The sequence below is a fragment of the Tamandua tetradactyla genome, chromosome 3 (assembly GCF_023851605.1).
Source record: "Tamandua tetradactyla isolate mTamTet1 chromosome 3, mTamTet1.pri, whole genome shotgun sequence".
Taxonomy (NCBI): Eukaryota; Metazoa; Chordata; class Mammalia; order Pilosa; family Myrmecophagidae; genus Tamandua; species Tamandua tetradactyla.
The window spans coordinates 113,243,012-113,270,080 of NC_135329.1; the positions used below are offsets into that span (position 1 = coordinate 113,243,012).

Below are 27,069 nucleotides of genomic sequence, written 5' to 3' on the forward strand. Positions count from 1 at the left end.
CCTGGACTTCTTTTTATTTTCATGTGTTATCGTTAGAATTTAGACTCTGAGGTGTCTGTTCCTTAAGTTTATATATAGCTAGTATTATGACAGAACTTTCCTTGATTGTCAGGGACCAACAAAAAGAAGGAAAGAAAAAAAAACGCCTTTCTCAGTCTCCTCAGATCTTTCAGTGTACCCCTTTTGTCTCGGACATGTGCATGTTGTCCTAGGAATTCTCTCATTTACACATTTACATGCCTCCCAAAGTCCTTTCTTCCCTGGGAAACAATTTCCTCACAGTCCTTAGCACAATAGTCTATAACATACAGTCAGAAATTCCTGGCCTACACTCTGTAGGAGAGTTCTGTGAATGACCTTCTACATTCAGGATAAGTTTTGGAACAGCAAGTCCCACCACTGGACACACTTGAATCAGGCCTACATGCTTTCAGGGTGTATATGAGGGTTACCTGCTCCCTCCAGAACCAGGGCCAGGGAACTGCATTGGGACGGTGGGCTGACTCCATGCGGAGTTCCTAAATGGTGGGGTCGGGTTAGTCACAACATCACAAGATCCTACTGCTTTTAAGTAGTCTTTTTTCTTTATTCAGTGCTTGCCCTCTTACTGCAGTCATTTAACTGTTTTCTGTACCTTTGAGAAAGAAGTTTCTGCCAGTTCCTGCTGGTTATTCAATGCTTTCTGTGGGGATATAGAGCCTTGAGGCATATCCCTCTGCCCTCTTAAATGGGGCAGGGGGTCTCCTTTTTAATTTTTATACTTCTGCTTTTCACACAAAGTGCCAACTGGTGATTTCATTTTGTGTTGAAGTGCATAACTGGGAGAGGAAAACAGAACTTTATCTTGACCTAAAGATTTATCATTTGAACAAATGTATAAAAAAAAATGCTTCATACACAATGAGATGAGTTGAATTTCCCATTGGGTTAAAAAAAAAAAAAAAAAGGAAATCACTCCCAGTATGAGCAGGATTTGAGAATCCACATTGTGTGTATCTTGATTGTGTCTCTAAAGACAGTACATATCAGAGCTCTTCCAACCAGAATCTCCTTGTCACGGTCTACAGTCAGCAGGTATTTAACACTGCCACAAGCAAAGAAAATATTAATATCAGCAACTCATTCTGACACATTCTAAGAGTAAGATGGTGTTCTTTTATTTTCTTGAGCATCACTGACAGTTTGGCCTACAAATCTTCTTACTCCTCCAAATTCATGTCTCTTATAAATGAACAGTATTCCAAAATTACTACGATAAATTAAAAAAAAGAACTTTCATCATTTTATGGAGGGAGTTGAAGTAGGGCAAATTTTGTTCAATATAAAAATTGCCTCCGTTTCGACTTGTTACCCTACCTGATTAGTAAAACTGAAAATTAACCCGGGATCTTCAAAATGTGGTCATCAGAAAAATAGCTTCACATTGCAAAAGTACTGTTCAGATATTTTCTGTTTTTCTCTCTGTGAAGGAGTCAGGGGGCTATATATTTAAAATATAGATGATCGTAATTGGTGGTCTGTCATTGTTTGCCAAATTGCAATAGGAAGAAGTATAGCTCCCAGATTTCCTTTGAAATTGACTATATTGCTCTAAGTATGTTTTATCAAAGCATTTTCTGCGGCAACAGATCTGAAAACATAAACTTTATGTAGCATTGCTCCTCCTTAGATATTTCCCTTTCTTTTTGAAGATTAAAACAAAGTACATAAAAGGATTTTGGGAAAAGGCATTTATATGTCATAAACATGCTTCACTCCCCCTCACCGAAAGCCCCCGTCTCTCAAATTTGGAAATGATTTGATTGAAGTGATGGCTGCCTTGATCTACTTTTGAATACTCTTCCTTCTTCACTGACTCCTTCTCTGTACAGGACGGAACAGCCCTGTCAGAGAGTCATTCCTGGGAGGGGAAGAGGTATTTCTAGGAACCATATTTTCCAAACGCAAAATTGAGCCACATGGCCTGACAATGACATAATATTTGAAGTAGGATCTGTGCTCAAAGTTCCAGAACAGATGGTTGAAAGAGTTTTCTTATAAAAAGCAACAACCAAGTTACTTTCTAGATTCTTATTCACAAAAGGCACGTTCCCCCATCCCTTCTATTCTCATTAAAAATATTACCCACAAATCAGATGATTGACCAGTTTTCCCTCAAACACGTTTCTTCCTTTGCCAGCACGAGAACCCGCCTGTTGACTAGAAAGTTAAATGCACAGCCGTCAAGAAAGCAATGCAAACCAGACTGCCAAACATATTATGAATATATTGCTCTTCTTAAAAGTGCTTGTTGGTTTTTCATACTGGAGTATTGACTAACTGTCTGTGTTTGATGTATGGTTTACCAGTCTGATGTCGACTTACGGTTAGAGCTTAACTTGTTAGTTCTGCTTTTGCAGCCAATTCAGAATAACTACAGATGCCTCGAGATATTAAAATTGACTGCTCAAATGGACTCAGTGTGGGAGTTTCATTGGTTTTAAATTGATAACAGCTGAAGGAGTGAATGATTGAAGTGTACATGGGCACAGGATGCAGCTCTTTTGTAGGAACTCTTGCAAGCAGATTCTCTTAACGTGGGAATTTTTTTCTCTCTTTTTCTATCGTGGTTATTTGTAGGTAACCTTGGGTTAAATTTTTAAATTGCATAAGGATATTCAGGAGTCTAGAAAAGAAATTCCTGAGAAACCAAAATAAATATTGATGAAGTAGATTTCCTGTCTATAGGGAACATTTAAAGTTAAATAACATTCCATAAGGTGGTATTTGTGTCTATTTCCCAGGCATTTGAGCTAAATAAGCTGTATAGGAAGCATAAACTGTCATAATAAAAGGGTTGAAGTGTTGTATACATCTTTCTTGAACTCATAAAAACCGGAAGTCCAAAGTGCCATATCACAGCTAAGTCAAATGAAGTCTCTCGTTTGCTTTCTTATTCTCCTGGGAGAAGTTATTATTGTTTTCATTATTTAAAAAGATGTCCCAAATACTTTCTTCTAACACTAGAAGAAGAACACAAAAGAGAAATAAGAAAACTTTTCTCCCCTTCCTCAAATCAGCAATACTTAGATTGAAAAGGTTTTGTGAAAATGTTGTTTCACAACTTAATAGTAGCTTAGGGAGAAAGTCCACCAAAGAAACTAATTCAGAGAAATTTAAAGATGTTTATAAAAAAAGAAATATCTGTTTCTAATACATCTTCTCTAACTTATAGTTTTCCAACAGCGCAGTGCTTTTGCTATACAATAAATGACCCAATTCCATTTTAATTTTTCAATTGTCTTTATTATTCTGTCTTTAATAGTTCATTTAAAATATTAGAAGGACCTTATATAGCTAGCCAATAGACAGCATCAATCCACAGTAGTAAAATTAAGTTGGGATTTGTTGAGAACCTAGCAAGCCAAATATCATGTAACTATTTAGTCTAGTGGTTTTGAAAAGAAAAACTGAAACATTGTGCCCTGCTGGCATATCCACAAACATGTAACAAAATATTGACATTGTGTTAATTACAATTAGTATGATAAGAGACTTAGTTTTTTTTTTTTTTTTTGCCAATAGCATCAGTAGGAAAAATGATAAAGGTACATATGCTTAGAAATGCAAGATAACCAAGATTATGAAGAACATTCTGATTGTAACAAAATATTCCAGGCAATGTTTATAAGAAAATTGTTATATATATATATCTGTATGCATGTGTATATATATGTGTGTGTGTGTATTTGTATGTGTGTGCGTGTGCTTTAATTTTGCCCCAAATTATAACCTATGTACTGGGACCACATCTTAAAAATGCCTTTCTCATATGGTTACAGCCATTGAATGATGTTTTGTGTTATGATAGAGAGCTTATGCAGACAGCCATCTAAGAGTCTGCTACAGAGATTGGCAATTCCACGAGATGCAATTCCCTTTGAAACATAGAGCAAAAGAGATAAATTTTCAGTCTTTTTCAGGAATTGTTGAGTTCCAATTTTTTAATGATTTCCTTATCTAGCCATATTAGACAGAGGAGGATTTTAGGGGAGATGACATCCAAGTTAAACACATATAAGGGTCATTAACTTGAATATATCACTTCTGATATGTCCCTTTGAACTTGGAACTCAAGCTCATAGGAAGAGAAAAAATGGATCCGGAAGAGGACTGGCCTCGGTTAACCTCACAATGAGGGCATCTGTCAAACAACTAGATGCTGAGAAATAAGAAAGCAGATGGCCTGAAAATAATATCTTGAGCATATCTCAATATCTTAGTCAAATAATCTAAATTTCAGATGAGATATTATCCCCTTGCATTCCTCCATTAGTTGTACCACCTCATGCATCCATTCTCTGAACAGTAAATTGGTGTTTATATCTTTTGTGACTCCATATTTCAAATGCACTGGGACCCTGAGCATGTTGTAATTTTTCCATCTTAAAAACTTAATTAGCAAAAAATAATTAATTAGCATAAGGGAACATTCAGTATTATAAAGAGTTAGATGGGACCTCACTTAAGGTTCTTTGGAAACAATTAACATGTCAAAAGAGGAAGTGAAAGCAAGTTTTGGCTATAAATCTGTTTATATGATTGCCAGTTAAAGAAGAAGAATTAAACATTTCAGAAAGAAAAGCAAGATTAGACTCTCTCTTCATCAAAAAACAGAATCTCCAGTGATGCGAGATAGCTCAAATTCCTAGCATATCTTTCCTATATTTGTGTCCTTACTTGCATGTACACTCCACCACTGTAATTAGAAAGATGACATATTTGTATAATGAGAGTTAATAAGCTTGAAAAAATAATATTGTTCAGAACTATACTGTTACTAATACATAAGGAGACAATCGTATCTGTACACAAGGCTCTGTTCAACTTGAGATGCCACAGTGACATAGAGAAGATGTTCCAAAGTGACAATGCTGTGTAGCCCGTGCAGTGTAAGAGCTGACTGGACTTTTCCACCTGCCAGGATATTTCATAAGTGGCACATTTATGCCTGCTCCATGCTGCAGTGTGGAGGACAAGATTGGAAGCAGAAGCCCTGGCCAGGGAGTTGTGGTCTTAGAAGGGATTGATGAGGTATGAGGTGGAAAGTCAGGAAAGCAGTAACCACAACCTTACTTTGTCCAGGACCAGAAGGTAGAGAATAGTCCATTGGAGAATGTTTGGGGTCATAGGAAATGGTATCTGAGTCATCTGGGCATGGTTGTGAATCATTTTTCTTTGGTAATGTCTTGATGGGAAGCACTTGCCCATGATGCTCCTTAGTCATCCGTTCCTGCAGTCAGTGATTGCAGGGTGAATGCTACCAAAAGCCCAGTGGAACTGCAGTCTGGATTCGTCCTGGCTGCCCAGATGCAATTATCTAAGTCAAGGGTCAGATAAGCTGCAGTGGACATGTATGTGGAGCATCTGTTTAACATGTTGAGCTGGAGTACTCATCTGAGTTCTGCTAGGAGTGTGTACTTATCAACTGGTGTGTTAGTGGGAGTCCAGGCATCCTCTGCTGGGAGGAGTCCAGGAAGGTCTAGGCCAGCCTCTTGCCCACATTATGACTTGGTCTCGAAATGACATCTAAGAAAGAATGCAGCTTGTTCTTCGGAGAAAGGATACTTGAGCACCAAAAACAACAAACACTGCTCTTAGTTTTATGTGACGCTTAATTATCTACATAAAGGATGGTTGAAACAGATACAGACTGTTTTCCTCCTTAAGTTGAGGTATGTATAATGTGAGCTGATGAGGAGGTAGTGACAGACAGAAGCAGCCAAGACTCTTATTCTGCTATTTGAAAGTGTTATATTTACTCTATTTTACTCAGGATAACAGTGTATTATTATTATTATTAAGACATAAAGATCACAGAATTTTGAGGTAAATTTGGAATCTTGGCTCTGCTACTCACTTTGTGAATTTGGCCAAGACAATGAACATTTCTGTCTTAATATTTTCCAAATAATACCTTTTAGGATTATTGATATTATATAAAGAGAAATTAGCCTATAAAATAATTTCTATTAGTTGTTCTACTCTACTCCTAATTCTCTTTTTAGTATTTCGCGGTATGTTGTAAGTGTTCCTTCTCCTCGGAATAGGTATACCGAAGATTGTAAAACATCTGTTTTATAGTGGTGGGATGTTTATGACATTGTGTTAATAACAACAGCAAACATTTTGAATAATCTGTGCACCTGGCACTGTGTTGAAATTTTTACGTGTGTTATTTAATGATGAAGTTGAGTAACTGAATTTCTTTATGCCTTAGTTTTGATTATTATTCATGTTGCCTACTCATATTTATTCATTAAATCATTGTGTTCTAAGAGGATACAAAGTTACATGAAGTAGAGTCCCCAAAGGAATTGTTTAGGAGATAAGGAATAGACAAAAAATATGGTATAATATATTAAATTCCAAATGCTTTAAGGAGTGTTCAGGTCAGAATTTGGGACATTGCAATTGGGAGAATATGGGAAGTATTAAGTAATTCTTCTTTTAGCCTGTGGTCTTTAAACTGAGTCTTGAGTTAGAATATTTGGACACAAAGAGAAAAGGATAAGATATTTGAGGTGTGTACAATTGTAGGAAAGTACAGGGAACATTGGGTAATCTGACTTGGATGAAATGTAGAAGGTTTTATGAGAAGTGTGTGTGGTAGGTGTTTTTCATACTCCCAGACTAAGAACATTGTACTCTGTGTGACAGGACATTTTATTGTCTACCAAATACTCATTTATTTAGGTTTGACTCATTTGGCAAACATTTTTTGAGAACTATGTGACAAGCACTTTGCTGGGTACTGGGGCCACAAAAATGAATAAGATGTGATTCTTTCCTACAAAACCAGATACTTCTTTAAAAGAAGGAGGGACCAAGCACTACTTAGAAAGAAATATTTCGTATCAAGAGAATCACTTCCATACCCAGCAAACTTGACTCCGATTTTACAAAACCAATGGAGAGATATGTTAGAATACTATATGATGGAATTAATGGTTTTCATCTAATTTTACTTAATTCTTATAATAACCTCAAAGGCCAAGTGCCTAGCCTATGGGTGTGAATGATATAACACTGACAATCATGACCAGTATAATCATAGCAACTCAGTCATGCTCTGTTTCCAAGGTCTCCCTAGCTAGTTATAGGAGTACCTGAGTGTTTTGCATATGATCAAGATGAGCACCATTCTGGGCTTCTCCTTTGGTTCTTCCTCTTTTTTGCCCACCCCCCAACTGTCCTCAGTCCACCCAAGGGAGGCACCTCCCCACATCCATTCAGCCAGCACCTTCCAAGAGGTGCCTGCTTTCCTGCCTAGATTCTTTCCCAGAGCTTCTAGACCTGCAAAATCTTCCAGGTGCCAAATAGATCTCTGATCTATCTGGTTCCCACCATGCATCTGGATCTACCCTGTTTCCAGAGGAAATGGGAAGTCTGCTCTTCTCACCCCTCCGGCATGTCGCACCTGTTTTTTAAGAGCCCAAAGCAATAACTCCTGTGCTTTCAAGCTCACCAAGTGAAAAAAAAAAAAATAGCTTCTTGCATTCTGTCTGAGACTCTTCCCTTAACAGAAGTCATACCTACTCTCTGGGGCTTAGCTGGGTACAATGTACCATTTCCCATCTTGCAGAACAACCACTGTCCTCCACAAACTCAAAATTCCTCCAAATTGATTGTCTTTTCCACGGTGCTTATCAACTCTTGCAATTAGACATCTGGGGTAATGAACATCATTCTGAAAAGTTAATGGACAGATGCAACCGAGATACCCCATTTTCTCCTAAAAGTAATATACCTGAAGAGTACACAATATACTCAGAAAATGTGCAATATGCAAAGCAGCATGAGATTCTAATTCATTCTAATGGGATGCCTATTCATTCAATTTTGTGGACAACTTCAGGGCAGAATAAGGTGTTTGGGAAATGTTACTGCATAGTCATTTTCTGCAGTTAGACCTCAAAAATGAAAGAAACACACTGCATTTGACTGGAAGCCCAAATGAGACAAAATGTTTTTGAAAATGTGTGCGTCATGGCCTACTAATTTAGGCTCATAACCCCTTCTCTCCAATTACATTCCTGGAAACGTTTTTCAATTTCTTTGCATAGAATAACTAGCGGACCACATTGCTCAGAGCAGCCCGCAGGGAACAGGCAGCCTTGAACAAATCTCATACGGCACCTCCGCGAGCTAGCCGACACTTCCACAGAACCACGGTGCCCCCGCTCCTCAATGCGGTTTGTTATAAAATCCTTTACCTGCCTCAAAGCACTTTTCATCAAAGCTGCTTTTAAGCTGAAGCTGAGGACCAGAGAATGCCTTTCACAGAATACTGCAATCGCTTTTAACCCGAGGCTGAGAAGAGAAAGTGCTTTTAACGTAAAGTGCTTTCCCTCTCAGGTACTTCAGGGTGTACCTAGCACTCAGCGTTAGTGGGTATGAGAACACCCTTAAGACCCAAATGAAAGAGACTCCATTATAGATATTCAGACTTATTCTATTAATATATTACAAGTAATATTTGAAATCATTAAACAGTTTTACTCCAACTAAATTTGAGTCTTTTCTTATTGAACTATACATTCATGCAAATAAATTGGAATCTTATCACCTGGGAGTCTAAGAAATCTATGCTGATTCTGGGAAAAATACAATCTTCACTCTTATGTTTTACTCAAATCTGGTGTGAATCGAAACATCTTTTCAGAAAATATTCTTTCAGCACTGATCAATCAGAGAAGAACATTTCCAGTTTTAGTCCATAATAGCTGGGATAAAAAGATAAACTAAATCATTCACAATTAGTTCAATCACTTATCTGAATAAATGTTATTATTAAATTTTCCCCTCAGACTTGCCACTCAAATGCAAATAAAAGTACTGATTTTATACTAGTCTTAACTGCCAGTGAAGTTCCTACCTAGTCAAGTACCTATATAACCTAATTGATAAAAAAAGTTTCAACTTGAAAGTAATTATAGTAAATTATGTGATTGAGCAATTGAATTCAGTGGACAGGTTTCTATTTTAGGAGTATAATGAGTATACAAATATAGGATGAGTTAACAAATATGGGATAAGGTGGCAAAATTTGATATCTATCAATTATATCCCCTTCCTTTGCTGGCCCCCTCTATTATTCCAGTGAAGTGAAGGCCTAAAATGTTTATAATCAGTCTTTTGCTAAATAAAATTTGGCATATCAGAAATGCACTAAAGTAAACTAAGCTGAAATATAGTTTCCTTATACTCAGGTGGTCATGTCACATTTCTTGAAAAAAATTATGTTCTTTTATAAATTGTTTTTATCTGTTCATTCATTCATTTGGCAGCCAGAAGAACATGTAATATAATACAATGCATAAGTCCAAATGCAAACGTATGAAACTGCATTTATCCTGGTCTACTAAGTCAACAGCTTCCTTCACGTTGAATATTCTTACCCAACTCCCGCTATCTAGGAAACATCTACTCATTTTGACTTTTCCAACTCAAAGTTGTCCCTCCATGCAGCCATTCTTGACTTCCTCACTCTGAATTAGTTCTCCCCTCTTTTTTATCCCAAAGCTATAATTTTAATATTTGATTATTTCATTTTCTCCCAACTTGACTGTGAGCTCTACCTAGTAGACTAGAGACCAGCTTACTCAACTTTCTGCTCCCAGGGAAGTTACTGCCTAGAAAGAGGTGAGGAAGGAAAGGAAGCAGGACATAAAATCTTTCAGTGGTATCAGAATTATTATTTATTTACCATTTCCTATTCCTTCTTGTTGAAATTCTTGTATCAGGAGGTATTCTTTTGGTTAATCCTGATCTTGGCTACTCCTATGTAGAACCCTTGGACTTCTTTCCTTCTCTATGCATGCTCGTGTTCAGACTGTTGGAATTATTGGAATATTCCGTGGCTGAAAATGTCATCTCTATGCTGATTCTATCCAGAGATAAGGCTTCAACCTCAAACTTCATATCCAAAATGTCTGATGTCTCCTTGAATGTCTGGCATCTCAAACTTATATAATGTAACTCTAAGCTCACAATTCCCTGCCCCCACATATTCTCTATCTCAGGAAATACTGCCACCATTTGCCAACCAGCACCTACGTCCATTCTGCTCTGTATCTTTTTCTCTTATCAACAAACCTACCTTAAAATTATATCCTATTCCCAGTGCCTGTCCATGCAAAAATAAAATTAAATTAAATTTAAAAATATATATCCTAAACCCAACCACTTTTAGTCCCTTCCACTGCTCTCACTCTAAGCTAACCACTATTATCATTCCCTGGAATATTTCACTAGCTTCAAGCTGGTCTTTCTGCTTTTCTTCTTGAGCCCTTTAAACCTAGTCTCCACACAACAACTAGAAAAATCATCTAAAATATAAATCACACATCTTACTCCCATGCTTAGTAATCTCCAATTACTTAGAATAAAATTGAATGTCCTTCCTGTGACCTATGGGGCCCTATCTGGTGTAGCAGGTTACCTTTTTTACTTCATCTCCAACCCTATTTCCTCTGGGACACTCAACTCCAGCCACATTGGTTTTCTGGCTGCTCCTCTCCTGCACCCAGCTTCCTCCCTTCAGCCTATACACAAGCTGCCCCTCTGATTGTGTACTCTCTCACCTGTCCCTGCATGACTTACTCCATTTCATCCAGTCTCTACTCAAATGTCGGGGAGAAGTACAGGACAAAGTTACTGCCTAGAGTAGACAAACACAAAAAAAATCATGCTTATTGTTCCATTTTGGTTAATAACCTGTTCATTTAAGAAGCATATTTCTTCCTGTCTCATGGACCCAACAAAATGTCCACTGCATTTAACAGATCAACACTGAGTTGATCTCTATTTCCCATGAGAGTTTGGGACCTGAAAAGCAAGGGGCCAAAAGGCATTTGACAGATGCACTGTTTGGGGTTGAAGGTGAAACTGTGAAGGATTGAGATTGCTAGAAGCCTGAAAAGAGGAGAGAAAGGAAACGGAAGTAACCAGGGAAGAATTCTGTCATACTATTAGGGTGGCACCTGGCCTAGCACTAAACTCATCTTTGAGCTGCTGTTGGCAGTGGATGTTCTCCCTGCAGCCATCTGTCCTACTTTGCTGGGAAGCTGCAAACCTCAGCCTATCATTGTTTGGGGAGATCTTCTCCATGTCTTCTAGACCAGTCTCCTCCAGACCACTCTTTACTAGGAGGCAATGTCCTTATCCACTTCAAAATCTTTTAGGTTTGCTGAGATGCAAAAATGTGAATAAACATGTGGAGGGAAATTACACACAGAAGTGTGCATATTTGGTGACTCCTATTTATTTAGATTCCAAACTACTTAAAAGTTAAAATAATTAAGCTTTTTCCTGTACTTGCCTCTTATAAGAAAAAACATACACACACAAGTAAATAAGGCAAAAAGAGAGAATTTCTTCCACTGCATTTTAGAGACTAAGTATAGAATCAGCCCGATTTTTGATATCTAGGTACCAAAAGGCAATAGTAATATATTTTTTTCTTTGTATGCTATATGGCAGGGGTCAACATTTCATTCTTTTTCCATGTGTGTATCCCCTTATTGCAGCACCATTTATTGAATTTTTGTTTTCGTTTGGTTTTTCGTTTGTTTGTTTGTTTGGGGGAAGTACATGGGCTGGGTCTCCCTCATGGCAGGCGGGAATTCCACCACTGAACTACCCTCTACCTAGTAGCTAATATTTTTAATCAAAGCACTGAAGAATAGTAAGATCGTACAGTACCTTCTGAAGCCCTTAAGATAGGTTAAATTCCATAGATTTTTTTAGTATTAGGGACATTTTGCTGTATCTTAATTTAAAATTGTCATCAACCATCCAGTGAACTATAGTATTAACTTAAATCACCCATTTATCCAAACATTTTCAGTAAAGCTTTGGGAAAGTTATATGACGGGGGTTCCATATGGTATGTACTTTATAGAAGAAGAAAAGGTGGGGAGGATGGAACTAGAGAAAATATAAAAGGTAAGAGTGGAAACAGAATTCCTTGATAAGGAATCTAAAACTTTTGGTCTGGAAACATACTCTCAAAAGGAAACCAAATGTCACTTATAGGGTAAAATCAAAGGCTAAATTCAGCTATACTGCTGAAATTACCCATGTTGAGAACATTATTTTTGCCTTCCAGTGTTTCCTGCCCCTCCCTTAGAGCAACTTGTTGGGAAGTGATCCGCCTGTATGCATGGCATTTTGGTGGGAGAAAAGTTCCAAATGGATACTGCCCATAATGGAAACTATATTTTCCCTCTCTCTACCCCAGTGTTTTATGACATATGCTCAACCAACTGGACACACTTTCTTGGAATTTCAAACACTGAGAAATTGACAACTAGAAGTCATTATGATAGTGCCGGTGGTGGGGGTGGCAATGAAAAATAGCATCCTGACCCAGCTATTGGTGGCAAGAGAGTTGCTGTATTTCCTTCTTTTTATTTCCTGGATTTTCCAATCATTTTGGTTCCTAAACATTCCCAAGACTGGTCCCCCAGCCTCCAGTGAATTCTTTGAGTACCTGCCATTCTCTACACCTCAATATCCTTTAGACAAATTCTTCTATACTTAAGATAGCCACAGTGTTGCTGCCGTTGTTATTTTCTATTGCTTGCAACCACACACCTTAACCAAAATGCCTCATGACCAAGATAATTGAATGATGTGTGTGTGTGTGTGTGTGTGTGTGTGTCTATGTGTGCGTGAGCAGTTTGGTTTGCTGTTACTATTCTCTGTTCCCCTCTGTATTCCTTACATATATATATAGTTCTGTGTTTTGTTTTTCCTTTTTAAAATTTACTAGAGTAGCTGCAATGGCCTCTGTCCTGAAAGCAGAATAACATCATTTTGAAAAGCATGTGGAGACTGTCTCCCTGGGTAAATGATGATAACACCGTCACATTATTTGAACATTTAACTGCCTCTATTGAGTAGTTTTCCTCATAGTTTTGATTCATTTGGAATATAACTGACAAAGATCCCATTACTGGATGTTCTTTCTCTAATTTGTCAAAAAATATATAGCAGAGATGAGGGAGGGTGAAGCTAATTTGTAATCTGGGTGACTTAACCTGGTTGTACTGATGAACTAACTAAATCGGTCAAAAGTTTGAGAGCTTAAAGATTAAAAACCACTATTCCCTAGTTAAACTCTAATTCATTATGTAAACAACATGATTTATAAGTACATTTGTGTGGAAAGTCTATTTGGCTTTTTCACCAAAAGATGCTTTCAAAGAAAAATTGCACAAAATGGATTTCCTCCAACCAAAGTATTGCCTGCCACCCCTAGTTTAAGTACCAAAATGGTAGAAAGAAGATGTAATAATCCTACTAGCCACGGCCCTAGGCATTTGCAAAGGATTCCAAAAGTATTGCACCCCCCCCCAGAAAAAGGTGTTTTCTAAATTAAAAGTTGTTACAAGAGGAAGAAAGGATCACCAGTGGGCCCCCACATGGGAGTATAAGTGGGGAGTAAGGAGCTCAGGGTTTTGGGAACTGCTCCCTTTTTCAGAATAGCATAAAGAAGGGGGATGCAGAACTAAGTCGTACTGTTGTACCAGGACAGCAAGCATGGAAGTTTAGGGGATAAAATCTAGTTCATTAATGCTAGAATACCTTCTCTTCTCCTCCTGCTTTCCTATTTTATTTTATGATAAAAGATTTCTGTGGGTCAAACACATTCCCATAGTTTAATGGTCCCCTTAGGTCTATCAAACCCTGGACTATATCAGATTTACAGATAGGTGGCAAGGCTACAATTGCAAAGCTTGGCAATTACATTTTAGCTTAACCTCTAGGATTTCCTTTCTTTACATAAGGCTTTTCTGTTTGCGAAGTCACATCATGTGCATCATCATTTCCTCCATGTTATATCATCCATCTTAAGCTGAAGGCTAATGTTGTAGTCAAGCTTCTTTCAGTTGTAATTGATAGAAATGTGTACAAACTGCAAAAGTAAGAATGGAACTTATTGCATTACTTTATTGAAAAGGCTGAAGGACAAATAGCTTCAAGCATGACTGAATCCGAGGACACAAAAAGTTCCATCAAGTTTCGATGTCCTCTATTGCTCAGCTCTGTTTTCTTCTATGTTGGCTTAATCCTTGGGTATGTCTTTCCATAAGGTGGCAAAATGGCTTTTGGAAGCTGTGATTCATATCCTCATACTTTACCCACTTCTGTAGAAAGAAGTATTGTCTTTCCCAGTACCATCAGAAGAGTCTCAGGATTTACTCTATCAGAGTCCCTTGGGCCACTGTTCATGGCGGAACCATTTACTGTGGCCAAGGAGGTGAAATGTGTGTTCAGTCCTGGAACTGAATGCAGTGGGGTTGGCCCTTCCTAAAGCAAATGGCAGCAAAATGGGGATGGTATCAGCCACAAAGGAAAGTCAGGATGCTTTTACCAGAGGATAGAATAGATGCTGGGCTTTAAGCTTAGATCTGACTGGACTTGGCCCTTCTCTGAATATCAGCCTCAGGTCTGGGTATGTATTTATTCTATATCCTAGGCCAAGGGAGTTGCAAGTACCCAAGGGAATCTCTTCCCCTGGCAAAGGCAGAGAAAGAGCAGGGAGTAGAAATCCGCAGTGCTTCTTAAGGCCTGAGCCTGGAACTGACACCTGTCACTTCTAACTCACATTCCATTGTCCAAAGCAAGTCATATGGTCTACTATCATTGAGATGGAGAAATAAATGTCACCCAATTGAACAGGTGGTACTGCATACTCACATGGTAAAGGAGGTGAGTGTATAAATCAATGTAAGAAAAGATGAAAGAATTGTGAACAATGATTAAATTTACCACACCTTTATTCTGATTCCTGCTTTCATAAGGTCATGCCTAAGCAATCACAATAGCCTCTTAACTATTCTCCTTGTGTAGTATTTCCTACTATCTTACCTCTCCCAATTTGCTTTATAAAGTGCCCCTAAGTAAACCTCCTCGAGCAAAATTACAATATGATTTTCTATGTGTGCATAGAAAAACCACAAAGACTTCCTAATTTCTAACCATATTTATTAAGAGGCTTTTGGCCACAGGTAATGAAATACAACAGTTAAAGATAAGTTGTATTTTCATATCTAGAGGAAGTATTTCAGAGTTGGTTCAGAAGTTAAACAGCGTCATCAAAATCTCAGTCTTTTTGTAGTATGTGAGGTTTTGTTCTCAATCTTGTTATCTCACAGTAACAGAATTGCTGCAGTGGCTCCAGGCATCACATCATCACACAGTGATGTTCAAAGCAGAAGGAAAGAGAACGATGTTCTCCTTTTATCAGTGAAAAAAGTCTCCCCTTTTATTTTTCCCTAATGACTTCCATTTATATTGCACTGACCAGAATTAGTCATCTGGTCAACCTTCAAGGGAGACAGAAGAAGTAAATATGAAGTTCTATCTTGTACGTAGATTTTGAAAACAAGAAAGGAGTTGAGAGGGGAATGGCTTTTATGTGTAGGAAACCAATGGTAGCCACACACTCTTAAATAACTTAATCTCCCTGACTTGCAGTTTAGGACCCTTCATAATACAGTCTTCATCTTTTAAATCTTAATACAGTAAGATTTCATAAAATCAGAAAGGGTGAATGCTTACCCCAATATATCCCATTCTTCCCTCCATTCTTCTTAAGATCGAGGAATTTGTTTATTTTGTGTCCTTTTTTTTTTTTTTACCATCATTAATGAATTTATTTGTTCCCCATCTTTCCAAAGTGCCTTTCTGTCCCTCTAGTGTCCCTGTCCAATTTAAGTCTTACTCATCCATGAGGATTCAGTTCTTCTCTGGGCAGACTTCCATGGACATTCAGTGCTGCTCTGATGCCTCAAGAAGGGTGCATCTGTGCTTCCCCAGTTATAGCACATTTCACGATAACATATTCTTTCCTGTTTATGTGTATGATGCCCCCACTCAACATGAAAACTTTTAGAGCATACATAATAAGTCTTGGTTATTATATTACAAGTGCCTTTACTAGTTCCTGATACACAGTAGGCACTGAAACTTTTCTTTTGCAAATAGTTGAGTGAATGTAAACACGAATGCCCTAGTACGTCTTCACCACTATCTCAAGCTGTTAAAAAAATTCTCTCCGATCTTCACTTGATTCAGGAACCTACTTTTCTCGAATGATCCCCATGTCACAAACTCCTTGTTCTCTTTCTTCCTTCTCTCTCACTATACACAAGTGCACATGTGCACACACACATGCACACATATCTGCACTAAATGGCACAAAGTGACCTACACTAAATGACCACTTTCTTTTATTGAAACTTCCTTATCATTCTTTACCTTTTACCATCCTTTCTTGCTATATTTAGTTTTGTGTGTTATTTGAATATCTCTACAAGATTATAACCATCTTGATATTTCTTGTATAGCCTGATATGCATACCTCAGTGTGTGAAAATAGGAGATACTTGATGAATATCTGTGAAATTTATTTGAATTGTGATTTCCATTAAAGAGTTTTATATTTTGCATCAATTCTTCCTGATTATAATTTCTAGCCAATTTAAACCATTCCATGTGAACTTCTGTTACTTTTTTCTGGAAGAATATTTGCATCACTCTTTCTGTGTTTTTGAACAAATCCTTTTTACTTGATCAAGTATTCATGGCATATACCCATGATTAGTTCCCACTTCTTTACATTTTTTCCATGTGGTTTCAATTGATCTTATCTTCTTTCTGCCTCTTAGATAAAAAATACAAATTTCCATCTTGGAATGCATTATTGATAGTGCTTCAGTCTTAAATGCATCCTTTCTTGCTAAACTGTCATGAATTCAAGCTTTACCTTTAAAAAAATGGATGTACATCATTACCTCCTTGAAATCTCAGTATCCCTCATTTTAATTTTCATTGTAATAATGTCACTTAGCACTCTATTATACTGCATTGCATTCCTACTCTCTCCACTTCTGCTAATTAAAAATAAAATTATTTAGCACCTCCAGTCTTGGTTAGGACAATGACTTGCAGCCAATCATTCAACAAGGGTTTTCTAAACATCTAGTATGTGCCAAATACTTCTAGGCACAGCGGACCCAGTTATACAGAAAATATGTATAGCCCTTATTCTACTGGACTGTGTATTTTAAATAAGGAAAATAACCAGAAAATGCATCAATCTAATAGACAGGTGGAGATAATTGCTATAAGAAAAATCAAGCAGGGAAGGGGACATGCAGATAGGCTCCAATAGGGAGGTGACATTTGATCAATGGACTTGGGTGAAAGAGTTCCATGCAAAACTCTAATAAGGGCAAAGCCCCAGGATGGAAATATGCTTCTCATGGATGAGAAACAGAACTATGGGCAGGGGGACAACAGGAGGACAAGGTGGGTAAGGGGACAGAAGAAGGAAATGAAATCAGTTAATTGGTGGAGGGACCAATCATGAACTGTCTTATCAGTCACAATAAGGTATTTTATTTCATTCTGAGCAAGATGGGAAGACTTTGATCCCATGAAAATTTTGTTTCATTATTAGTAACAAACATTTATGGGTGAATGAATACTCTGGGCCAGAGTCTGTGCTAATCACTAGTGACTTTAAGAAGACAGAGATGGTTCAGGCACTCAAAATCTGCTTTAAGAGAATATATTCCATGCATTATACATCCGCAATGCAAGGTAACATAGACATGGTACAAATGAAAGAGCAAGGCTGAGATTTCACAGAGTGTGTTCTCAGAAATCTGGAGAGATGCTCTTTGAAATAAAAGGATCTTCCTCAAATAAGTTTGGGAAAGAGTGCATCTTCCACCCTTATATGGTGAATCATGGTGCACTTTGGCATATTACAGGCTCTAAAAATAAATACACATCAAAGAACCCTGTTTAACTTAGTTTGGCCTGATGTTGCTAAAACTATTTGATCACAGTGTCCTTTTTCCTGAATCATCTATTAACATCCTAAGGTACTGGTATTCCAAAGAACACAAAGCTGAGAGAGAAAGGAAAGATTTTTTAGAGAAAGTGTGATCTGAGCGGAGGCTTAAAGGAAATGTGATACTTAGAATAGTGAAAAGGAAGGGCATTCAAGGCCAGAGGAATCTTAAGTAACTCACTTCAGAGTAAGTCTCCTGGAATATGCCTTTTCAAATATCATTGAGCTAGACAATGAATATCCAAAATACACTTGATAAAATAATAATTTTGATGAACACTGTAAAACTTCTGAAATACTCAAGATACTGAAGACCATGAGACCAATAATTTTGCAGGAATTTTCTTAATTCCTTGTCATTATTTTGTAGATGACAAATTTAAGGCCCAAAGAGACTATAACTTACTCAGTCATCCCGCCTAATCAATGGCAGAGCATCAGTTTTCCTATTCTGGGGCCAGGGTCCTGTTCCCTAAAGGAGGGAGGATCTGCAATAGACACTTTAAATTAAAGCAAAAAATCAATTCTTGTGCAAGATGAAAATTTCATCTTTCAGTGGATACAGAAACAGAATCGAATTAAAGAACAAGACAAGCTTGGATTTTAATGACGCTTATCTTTGTTTCTTTTGCAGATCAAATTTTTGGCTCTCATCTGCACACAGTGTGTGAACGTGAAAATTCCACAGTTCCGTGGTTTGTAAAGCAATGCATTGAAGCTGTAGAAAAAAGGGGTGAGTAACTGAATATGCAGCAGTTTCCCCCATTATTGCATCCTCTCAACCACCAATGCACAAGTTAACAGTGCCCCTTGATTTGTCTGGGAAGCCATGCAATTAAAGCTTGACTTTAATCGGCTAAGAGGATCAAGTTTCTTATTAATGTCAGTTTGTTTTTATAATAGGGACATTAGTAATTCTCATGATTGTTCTGTTTTTTCTTTTTTTTTTTTTTTAATATTTTGTCTGCTTGACATGCTGTTGATTCAATTGCAAACTTCTTGTTTTCAAGCCAGTGATAAAACATTCATAAAACATCAGCACTCACAGTGTTAGAACCCTCCTCACATTCATGCTAGTAGATTGTGTGCCAGAACATTTTTTGGTAAGCCCCCAACATTACCCAAGTGAAGCAAATAGCAATCCTACTTGCAAACAGTGATATTCCATCTTCCACATGTTTCTGCTCAGTACAGAACACGGCTATGTTGTTTTCCTGGAATAATTAACAGACACACTTTCAGAGTTAAGATGGATGACCTATGATTCCTCTATTTCAATATTCTGTTTTTCATCTAAAATTATTTCATCTTACTTAAGAGGGCAAGACAAAACCCAATTGACACATCCTTTCTAAGAGAGTCTATTTTGGGGGTGTTTCTCCTTCAAACTATGACTTCATTCATTCAAGGTCATTTTCCCTGGAAGATATATATATATATATACAGTAGATGCAGAATCTTAAAAAATGTATTATATAAAAATTTGAAGCTTCATCACCATCTGTTATATGTTTACAACATATCCCCAGGATCTAGGGAAATATATATCATGTAAAAGATAGAGGTGTTTTCAGAAACAGGATTGGTGAACCTATTCCCATTTTCAGCTCCCAGACTCTTAAGACAATAGAACCAAGGGGGAAAAAATCATCACCAAGTTATCTGCTAGGAAAAAGCCATTTTAATTCTCTCAGTGTTACCTGGCTTTATTATAGAAGCATAATAAAAATGGCCTGCAATTTCCAACTCCTGGAAATTCATACTTTAATTATAGTGTAAGGACAGCCTTGGGATCCTGTTAGTCCCATATCAGTAGGGAATGAGAGAATAACAAGAAGGGAAAGAGTGAGTAGGGAGAGTGGATATAGAGAGTGGCTTTGGGGTAAAACCTATCAGCACATCAAAGAGAAAACTGAGAATATGAAGAGTAGAAAACAGTAAATGCAGAAAGAGAGGTTTCTATGAGGAATCAAGTCAATTGGAATTTAGAGAGAAATGTGTTTTTATTGCATGGTCCAGTCTCATTTAATTTTATAAGTACATATTTTAGGAATAAATATTATTTAATAAGGGCTTAAAGCCAAAATGGATCACTGAAAATGTTATAATACTATTATTGCCAATAGCTAGATTATCATCATTTCCAGGAAATCTTCATTCACCGAAGATTCACTCATAAATACTCAGCATGGTTGTATTAGACCAAAAATCCAAATAGGACTTTTGGGAAAGCTGTACATAATAAGAAGTCTGCATTTATAAAGAAGAGCTCCATTCCTCTCTGCACATACCCTAGGCAAAACGAGAAACCCTGCTAGATCCAGCCCTGCAGTGTGCAAATATATAATATTGTAGAGTAGGAAATGCCTATAAATAGAAACTGTATCTTTTGTTGATGACATTTTGTTTGCTAGTTTTAATAAAATAAGACCACGCTTTTGCTGACAGGAGCAATCGTATCTGGCATTATATTTCACTGTCCCAATGTTTACTCTTGAAATGAATGTGTAGATCCAGCTTAAACAGGCACTAATCACACGTATGATTATTAAAATAATTCCTACGCATTTTAATGAAACTCAAAGACTTTACAATTCTACAGAGCTACTGATAATTCAGAGTACTTTGGCAGCATCAGCTTAAAGGAACTCTATGGAAATGTTCAATAAAAACTCAGAGGTGCAAGATAAACCTCTCACATCATTGCAAGATTTACAAGTGTGTACTTTTGATTATATTTTTCTATGATCATTTTCTAGGATTAATTTTCTTACATTTATACGCCAATTCTATTTACTCAAAGTGTTGTTTTTACTAAATTCTGGCATCAAGCACCTCAGGACAGAAATAATTTATGTGACTCTAAGTCCAATGTTTATGCAGGCTTCTGATGACATTTTATGCTGAGGTTGGTATTAGGAAGTAGCATATATAAAGGTGCCAAGTCTCTCAGTGCAGCTGGGACTCAGCATATCTGAAGGCTCCTTCTTAATGGCCAGATCCTCTTCCAGCCAAGATGCTCAACTGCAGAGTCGTGGGAAATGCTTATGGACCAGTTATGGGAAAGGCATATTTAATGAAAACTGTGTGTTTACTCTCACAGTCTTAGGAAAATGGCCTCCATACTTAGTAAAGTGGGACACTGGGTGTTATGAAAAGATTTTCCTTCCTGCTGTTGGTTCCTGGAGATGAGTTTACCCCACCTTAAAAAAAAAATCATTTATAAACTGTAGCTGTATTTAAAAAAATGTTTCTTGCCTGCTTGATTTAAAATGCGCATCAGGGGCGACGGTGGTGCGGTGGCAGAGCTCTCACCTACCACGCCGGAGATCCGGGTTCATTTCCCGGTGGCTGCCCATGCAAAAAAATAATAATAACAAAACATTTTAAAAATGCAATATCAGGAATGCTGATCTCAGTAGCTCGTGTGTGCGTTCATTTGCTCGTTAGTTAATTTTACCTGCTTGCACTTGACAGAACCAAATTGCTCATGCTTCTATAGTTTCCCCAGGGAAATCCTACCCAATACTTGGCATGAGAAGCTTTCTTTAGTCATCTTTGGGTAAGGTGGTGGTAGTTATGTTTTAAGTTTTGCATCCCTTGGACATGCTTAGGAGAAGATCTATTAGTGAGCCAAACGTAAACCAATTTAGCAAATGCCTTGTTTACTATGTTTCCTTATCTTGATTTGCTTCCCTTTATTCCTCTAAACTACCAGACCGTTCTTTTCCTCCCCAGCGATTATAACTAGATTAAAGTAATTTCTGTTATTGTCTGCTCAACCTAGAAAATAAATGCAAAACTTGAAGGACAAACTATAAACGAGTGTGCTATATTTTAAAGCCCTTCCGAGTGGTTCATTCTCTGCTGCCTTGTCTTGCCTCCGCAGTCGCAGACCGAGTATATGGGATATCGTAATTGTCTATTTTAAAATTCAAGTCATGTTTCCCCTTCAAAGTGATTTCTGCTATTGAATCATACAACATGCTCCATAACACATCTTTTGTAAGATGACCAAAAGCACAAGATCATCTGACTTTTTTTTTATTTTGAGGTTTGGTTGGCAGGAGCATGTAGAGGGAGCTATAGTGTCATGCTGGTGAGATGCAGATACAAACAGTGAGAAGCCCAGTTTTCACTGCTCTGTAGAAAACTTTGTATAGTTTATGATGACCACAAAAAGATGTAGAATTATTTTTCTTAAAAGCAGGGCTTGTATCTCCTAGAGACAAGGGCCAAGGAGATGTGAACTAAACAAAGTGTACTGTGTAAACTGGTGTCATAATTAGTAAGACCTCAATCAATACGTTTGGTTTTTTTTTTTTAATGTAAAGCGCATAACTGACTTTTGTGAGGTCCATTATTTGGAAAGAAGTCTTCTGTACTGTGTGGCTCATTGTAAGCACTGAATAAATATTTTTTGAATAAAGGAATAGATCCTAGGGGTTGCATTCAGGCATCAGGTAGTTTTTGATTGCCTATCACGTGCCAATCTTCATGCTATAACCACTGCAAAAATAAGCAAGGTAGGGAAAAGTTTGCCTAAAAATGACACAATAAATCCGGAATAATAAATACATACTTAACTGCTGAAAAGACCAGGAGAAGCTTCATTTTGTCTTATTTCCTGGGCTGTTTCTTGAAGCATTGTGGCAGTGCAGTATAAGATGCATTCTAAGATGCCCAAAACATACCTTAAATGGCAAATCAGTCTTTTTCTACCCAACAATATCTGATTTGTACCTTTCTAAAGACTTTTTATGTAATAATGGAGTAAATTAAGTAAGCATACTTTTACTCTGAACATATTTTTATGCACACAGTGTATTTCTGTTTGTAACTGGATAGGGATTTTTTTTAATCCTTTAATTTTATTTGGATTGGCAATCCAACTTTTGGAATGCAGTTTGACAACTCTTCTTTCTCCCTGATTTCTAGCTCTGGCTGACTATAGGACCCCAAACTGTTTAGCAACCTTAAAATGATATTGTGTCTTCCCAGTTTGACAATCCCAGGTATAATCTACTTTGCAGAATGGCTCAGCACATGCTAATCAACAAGAAGTTTGTCCTCTCCTTTTTTCTTTTTTCTGGAACAGAAAATTCTGTGACAGGAATGATACACAAAGTTACATATTTGACTTTGTGCCTAAAAACCACCCTGGGATCCATAACCTTGCTTAAAGATTTAAGAAAGACCTTTAGTCTACTTCTGAGAAGGTCCTTAGCCTCAAAAACTTTATCTCTCAACTTGACTTCTTAGCAGCTGTTATATTTTTTTGCTGTCATTTGTTTGACAGGATCCAGTTATAGGTTCCGATGTCTGTTTAAAGAAACAAGGAGGCTGTTGGCTTTAAAATTCCCTCACTGCCTGTGCGATCAGCATTTTCCCAGGATTTTCTACATAGTTTGCCAAGCAAAGGGACTGACCTTTTGTAGCAAACACTTTTTCATTTCAAAATGCTCACTTTGATTTTTGTCCCATTTTATGCTCATTCCAAACTGTTTACAACCCACTAAAAATGACTGTGAATTATATGTTTGTGTAATGGATTCCTTTTGTGGTCTGAATGGAATGTTTACTTTGAACAATTAGTTATCTTTGGGGAGATTATAGCAACTTGGAGAAAGAATGGCTAAAATTATTATTATACCTTAACTATTTCTTCTTGATAATCCCTCTGCTGTGACATGATGTTTAGGAGAATGTCACATTAATGAGCCCATGACTTTGTAAACTCAATCTATTTATCTAATTGTTGTGACTATTTTTTTTACATATTTGTTCTATGGTAAATGCCTACTCTGAAATCTATCTATCTAACTCATAAAAATTCAGAACATGTAAAATACCCAAATACATAAGCATGTACAATATAAATGTTGCATTTGCATATTAGGTAAGGCATGCATATGTATGTATTTATCATATAACTAACAGGCATGATTGTAGTATGGTTTTTATGCAAAGAATGCCAAGCTGTATAGTTACCGATATGATTTTTCTAATGCACGACTCAGTGTACCAACCCTCCTATACAGGCCCTACAAAGTGTTCATTTGCAACAATAAAACTTTACCTAGTCATTTCCTAGTGCCTCAGAATCCAGGCCCCTAAAGTGCAGATCATATTGCCTCCACTAGACAAGCTCTGCTCCCAGTTCTGCTAATTTTATACTGTTCATTCTTTCCCACTTTGGGATAATCTATTATGGTTGGATCCAGGCACGCACTAAAGGCTGATACTTCCATGAAGAATGTGCAATTTGTACTGTTTAGTTTGTGACGAGAGTCTTGAAAACTTTTATGATTCTATCCTGTTCCAGAGAGACTTCTGCTTGATAGTCTTATAAGCAGCAAGTTAAAAAAAATAAGAAGAAGAAAAGCAAAACAAACTGATAAAAATTACATGCTCAAGAAAATCAAGAGTTTAAGATAAGCACTTTTTCTTTTTCCCCAGAGAATATTTGTGGACAGAACAAAAATGTTTCTAAGGGCACTGACCTGTGTGTTGTTTTCTTTTTTTAAAGTGCTTGCTTTTCAAGCCTAGAGTTAGGCATCCCATGCATTTACAACAGGAATGATCTGCAAAGAAGCCCCATGAAAGTTTGCAGCGCATCTTCCTTGGTTTTAATTTCTGAGTTAAAATTAAGACCAGAGTAGCGTTTGGGTTTCTGTGTTTTGTTGTTTTGTTTTAGTACAGTCCAACAACAGCCACCTTCCTGACAGCAAGAGTGCTGTGCGAAGTCCAAGCTGGAATTGGCTCTTGGGGCATTCATGCTGGGGCCTCTGTGTCTATGAGAAAGCCACATTCAGAGCTAGAGGGAAGACAAAATCAAAAATGAGTAAACAGGAAACAGCCAGCAAGAGTATAAAGAGAAGCTGGGAAAAGACAACCAAAAGAAATTAGAGATGACAAGGTGGAGAGAAGGGGGGAGAACGGCATTTTGCAATTAAGAAAACAAATGTGGATAAAAGGGCATACTTGTGAGGTCTGTAATAAAGAGAAGACAGACTATTGAACTGTTTGCCATCTCTGCGGTAGTTACCTGATACCTGCTTCCCTGTTCCAAAGAAATTTACTTTTGCCCCAGAAAATGCTTGTAACTTAAATCTTGCCACAAGCAGCAAGCATACATTGAACGCCTGCAAATTATGTTTTTAGACTGGGCTATTAGTACATTCACTGCACTTATTAGTGAAATTTAATGGCATTTATCTACATCTAGCAAAACACAACAGTCTTATTATCAAAAAGAGAGCTTTAGCATAACAGACATTAACTTAGGAATAAACGTGCAGTTCAATAACCAGAAAGGCTATCTAACAAAGGCAGCAGCGTGGCTTCCTTCAAATCAGACAGAGAATGTTCCCACACTTCAGACTCCAGAATGGTCAGGAACAAATAACGTCTCTTCCCAGATAAAGCCTGAGTCTAATTTCCAACCTCCACCCCCCGACTCCAGCCCCATTCTAAAATGGAGATTCGTAACATGCTTTTCCCTTGGAGTCAATTGGTAGAAAACAGAGCCAAAATTAATACCCTAGGAAATTAGCCTCTTGATGTGGATGGAGGATTTAAATAATACAACTCCTCAGCATACCAAGATGCAAAACTCTGAAATATTCTATAGTGGGTGTCATTTATAAAATGAGAGTTCTGGGTCTGGGAGTTTTTCCATTACAAACGTCTAAATTCAGAATTTAGTAGTTCAACATTAAAAAATAATCTTGGCTGAAAACTGGCAGGATGTTTTAGCCTGGAAGGAAATGTTTACAACATTTGAAAAAAGCAAAAACAAAAACATGCCTTTGGAAAGTTTCAGATTAAAAAAAAAAAATGGGAGCAAAAATAAAAATGCACCGTGATTTTTAGATATTTGCTACCTTAGGATTCAAAAATGGATTTGTAGTTTTTGAATAGAAATTATTTGATTCCTGTTGCATGATGTCAACCAACTGATAAAAACATTAATCAGAACTTTCACAAGAGTATCATTCTATTGTATGAAATAATCCATTCTGTACTAGTGGAACAAGACTCTATACATTATATTTGAGTAGGCATTTCCCTAGAACTTAACAATTTGTGATAATTAAGAAGTCTTAAATTAATATAGAAGGTTATAAATAACACCAAAACATTACATTCTTTTATGATTTCCTAATGAATACTGTTCCTTTTTTAAATGTCTAGAAAAAATTTCCTTTTTCAAGGAATTTTCACACTTCCCAGAGAAGTGTGTCTAATTTAAACAATCATTATTTACATACATACAGTAAAAGAGTCACACAGATTCCAGGTGAAAGAGTTGCACTGACCTATATAATTAAATATGACTTATTTTCCTGTGTAAGATATTTTAGAGTAATTTGCCTATGTCCTTAAAAGATTCATATATTGAAGCTTTCTTTAAATTCTTTGGGGGATTGTCTTATAGTCTAACAGTCTGTAGCATTATAAATGCTTGTCTTGGGTTCAAAATAATCTTTTCTTTGCTAGCTTTATCTCTTCTTAGCTAATTTTATGCTTTTCAAGTTACTTCCTATTTTGAGTTCAGAAAAAAAAAAGCAATAAAAATAAAATCACAGGGCAGGACACTTTGAGAAGAAAACTAACTGTCCAAAAACGCAAATAGCTCCAAAATGATACTGCTAGAAGAGTTGTTGATATTATAGTGGATCTTGGGCCCGGTAGGTAACAACACACTATTTTTAAGGAAATAAGAATGCCCTAAAATTTAGGGTAAAAGCATCACTTATAGGGGAAAAAATATTTAAAATATTTCATTGAGTACATGAGGTTCTTCTTCATACAGTGACAGTGGGTTTACTTTTAGCTGCTCAGATGGTGCCTGGCACATAACAGACTCATAATAATTGATGAATAAATGGACAGCATGTGAACCATGCATTTCCTCTAGATTTAATTCTTGGTTCTGATATCCATGTTACTCATCCTCCTAGTTTGATCTCAACCATACCTAAAGCTTCAAATTCCTTCAATGACCTCACAGCTCCCAAATGCTATTGACAGCTCCTCAAGCTGTCTTCTCTCTTCACGTGAGTCTAGGAATACCGTTCTTGAATTCTCCTTGGACGCCTAAAATTTAACATTTTCAAACTGAATGTATCATCTTCTCCAAAAAACCTGTT

The 27,069-nt window shown here is 37.1% G+C and overlaps 1 protein-coding gene across 2 annotated transcripts in view; it reads left to right on the forward strand.

Moving 5' to 3' along the window:
* Positions 1-27,069, forward strand: part of ARHGAP15 (Rho GTPase activating protein 15) — a 612,447-nt gene that overhangs the window by 370,447 nt on the left and 214,931 nt on the right. For both annotated transcript variants that reach the window (XM_077153695.1, XM_077153696.1), the window contains one exon: positions 18,549-18,647. In XM_077153695.1, coding sequence (XP_077009810.1) covers positions 18,549-18,647 — 99 coding nt within the window. The remainder of the gene's footprint in view (positions 1-18,548; positions 18,648-27,069) is intronic.